We start from the raw sequence: 2,980 nt of genomic DNA, 5'->3' as shown, positions 1-2,980 counted from the left end.
GTATGGTATCGTATGTATGGTATCGTATGTATGGTATCGTATGTATGGTATCGTATGTACGTATGTATGTATGTTTGTACAGTGAATCAAATAAGCATTTGAACGTCCTGCTATTTTAAGATTCATAATCTAAAAACCACAAGAAACCACAATATGTGAGTTTTTTAAACTATTTATTTACCTGATACAGCTGCAAATAAGTATTTGAGCACTTATCTATCAGTTAGAGTTCTGACCCTCAAAGACCTGTTAGTCTGTCTTCAAAATGTCCACCTTCACGCCATTTAAATTCCTAAATTAGATGTACCTGTTTGAGGACGTTAGCTGCATAAAGCCCCCCGGTCACCCCATACAATCAGTAAGAATCCAGCTACTAACATGGCCAAGACCAAAGCTGTCCAAAAACACTAGAGACTAAATTATGCACCTCCACAAGGCTGGAAAGGGCTACGGGGAAATTGCCAAGCAGCTTGGAGAAAAAAGGTCCACTGTTGGAGCAATCATTAGAAAATGGAAGAAGGTAAACATGACTGTAAATCTGCCTTGGACTGTGGCTCCATGCAAGGTCTCACCTAACGGAGTCTCAATGATCCTAGGAAAGCTGAGAAATCAGCCCAGAACTACAATGCTGGTCAATGATCTGAAAAGAGCTGGGACCACCGTTTCCAAGGTTACTGTTGGTAATACATTAAGACATCATGGTTAGGTATCTTTCATGGCACGGAGGGTTCCCCTGCTAAACAGTTTGCCAATGACAATTTGGATGATGCAGAGGAGCCATGGGAGAAAGTCATGTGGTCAGATGAGACCAAAATACAATTTTAGATTATGTCTCTCACAGTCGACATGCGCTTACGATGACAATTTCAGAACCCTCTATGATTTCTAAGTGGGAGAACTTGCAAAATAGCAGGATGTTCAAATACTTACTTTCCTCACTGTTATATATATAGATATATATATATATATCATTAATTATCCTGTTTATTTACATTAACAGATGGAGAAACACTGACTTATCAAGCTCAGAAAGTAGTGAACTGTAAAGAAAACTCAAATGGTTCGGGTTCTCCAGCAGTATCATGCACTATGAAAAATATATGTAAACAAAATCAAACCAGAGATATGAAGATCGAAGTGATTTATGGTATGTATCAGTTTGTAATTTTATTTTAAACTTAGAACCTAAAGATAGATTACAATGTTTTATTAAATAAAATTACATTTATTCCATACAGAATGTGAATGTAAATGTCTTTATTGTCCCAGAATGGGGAAATTCATTCTGCATTTAACACATCCCCTGTCATTGTGCGGCACCCAGGGAGCAGTCTGGGGTTAAGGGTTTTGCTCAGGAACCCAGAGTGCAGGCTGTGGGGATCGAACCGGATACTTGCAACCTTTTCAGAGCACAAACGCACTGTTCTAACCACCAGGCCAACACTTACCCTATATATAATATTATGTATCTATAACTTTATTAATTTTAATGATTCTAGATGATTAATTAATTTAGATAAATATAGGGTATGTGTGTACCCTTTATTTATCTGGTTAGATCTGTCTTTTTTTTGTTGTTTTTAAAAAAGATCTTGCCATAAATGGTAGCGGCACACAGACTTCCCAAATAAAAGTGAAATGACATGAACAAACATGTAAGATAAAGTATTAGTAGAAAATAAGAACAAACATTTAACAGGAAGAGGGGGGTATGAAATGTGTAAATGTCCGCTGAGTTTTATCAAGTCCAGCATCTATGCTGTTGGTCACTTGCAGCTATTAGAGGGCAACAGTCTTCCTTCTGCTCGTAAGCTTTATGTTGCTAAGTAAAATGTTTCCATCAGTACTTGTGACCCACCTACAAAAGTACCAATACCTGTGGAGGGTCCTTATTAAAGTACGGGGCTTCCATGAAACTTCAGCAACACCCTCATGTCATAGTTCATTAATGCAGTAAATAATACAAAGCAACCCCAAATGAGTAATGAGTTCATGTACTATACAGTACATTATCATACTTTTTCTTGGACAGAAGTTTCTATTTTCTCACTCTGTTACTGGTTTTGCAGAGTACTGTATTTTTCATTCGCTGTAATTCATAATCATGAGCATTGACACTACTAAACCTCTGAAATATATCACAATTTGTTTGAAAAACATCTTTGTGTTTCACTTTTAAAAAGAAAAACACTTAATTCAAAAAAAATAAAACATCTGTTTAAAATGTATGCAAGTGTTTTGCAATGTAATGTGTGTTAAAATTCTCTTTAATTCATTGTGAATTAACAGTGAACGATCCGTTCTGTGCACCGGAAGGTGACTGGAGCGAGACCAAAGCCGATTTCACAGCAGAACTAAAATGCAGTGAAAAGGCTGGAAAAAGAAAGCGAAAATGTTCATTAAAGTAAGATTTGAAACCTTTTCTTCTTTTCACAAATTTAATGAAAACTCCTCATGGTTTATTTCATTCATGAAAATGTATTGAAAGCTGCAGTTCTCAACAGAACAATTCTTTGTGTGTGTGTGTGTGTGTGTGTGTGTGTGGCCATGTCTTTGTTACCTGGTGGAGACAATTTCCCAGGAATATGCTACATTTTGGGAACTCATAGGTACTTATAGGTACTTGTGGGGACTAAAGACTGGTCCCCATCAGGTGAAGTTTTGTTCTTGGGGTGGGGGTAAGGTTTAGATCTAAGGTGTGAATTGAGTTTAGGTTAGGTCTAGGTTTTTTGCGTATTTGGGTATTTCTTAGTGGTTAGGCGTTAGACACTCTCTCGATGCCCCCCCCACCCACCCAGTCCGACGACTCGGTCAGTTTGTTAGAGGATCAAAGGCATTGCATGGACCAGTGCACGTTTGTTGGTATCTCTCGGATCCATAGCCAAGCCAGTTTGTAAAACCTGGAGAATTATGGTTAGGTTTAGAGTTAGGTGCAGGACTAGATTTAGGGTCAGGGCTAGGTTTAGGGTCAGGGCTAGGG

General features: G+C 38.0%; 1 protein-coding gene across 1 annotated transcript in view; it reads left to right on the top strand.

Annotated features, from left to right (window-relative positions):
* Window positions 1-2,980, top strand: part of LOC107102226 (adhesion G-protein coupled receptor F3-like) — a 62,429-nt gene that overhangs the window by 51,481 nt on the left and 7,968 nt on the right. The window contains exons 13-14 of the mRNA XM_015401438.1: window positions 1,001-1,147; window positions 2,290-2,404. Of these exons, the coding sequence (XP_015256924.1) occupies window positions 1,001-1,147; window positions 2,290-2,404 (262 nt within the window). The remainder of the gene's footprint in view (window positions 1-1,000; window positions 1,148-2,289; window positions 2,405-2,980) is intronic.

This window comes from Cyprinodon variegatus, unplaced genomic scaffold (genome assembly GCF_000732505.1).
Source record: "Cyprinodon variegatus isolate N-32 unplaced genomic scaffold, C_variegatus-1.0 Scaffold1219, whole genome shotgun sequence".
Lineage (NCBI taxonomy): Eukaryota > Metazoa > Chordata > Actinopteri > Cyprinodontiformes > Cyprinodontidae > Cyprinodon > Cyprinodon variegatus.
Note: the sequence above shows the minus strand (reverse complement) of the source record. Positions and strands in the feature narration are given on the sequence as shown.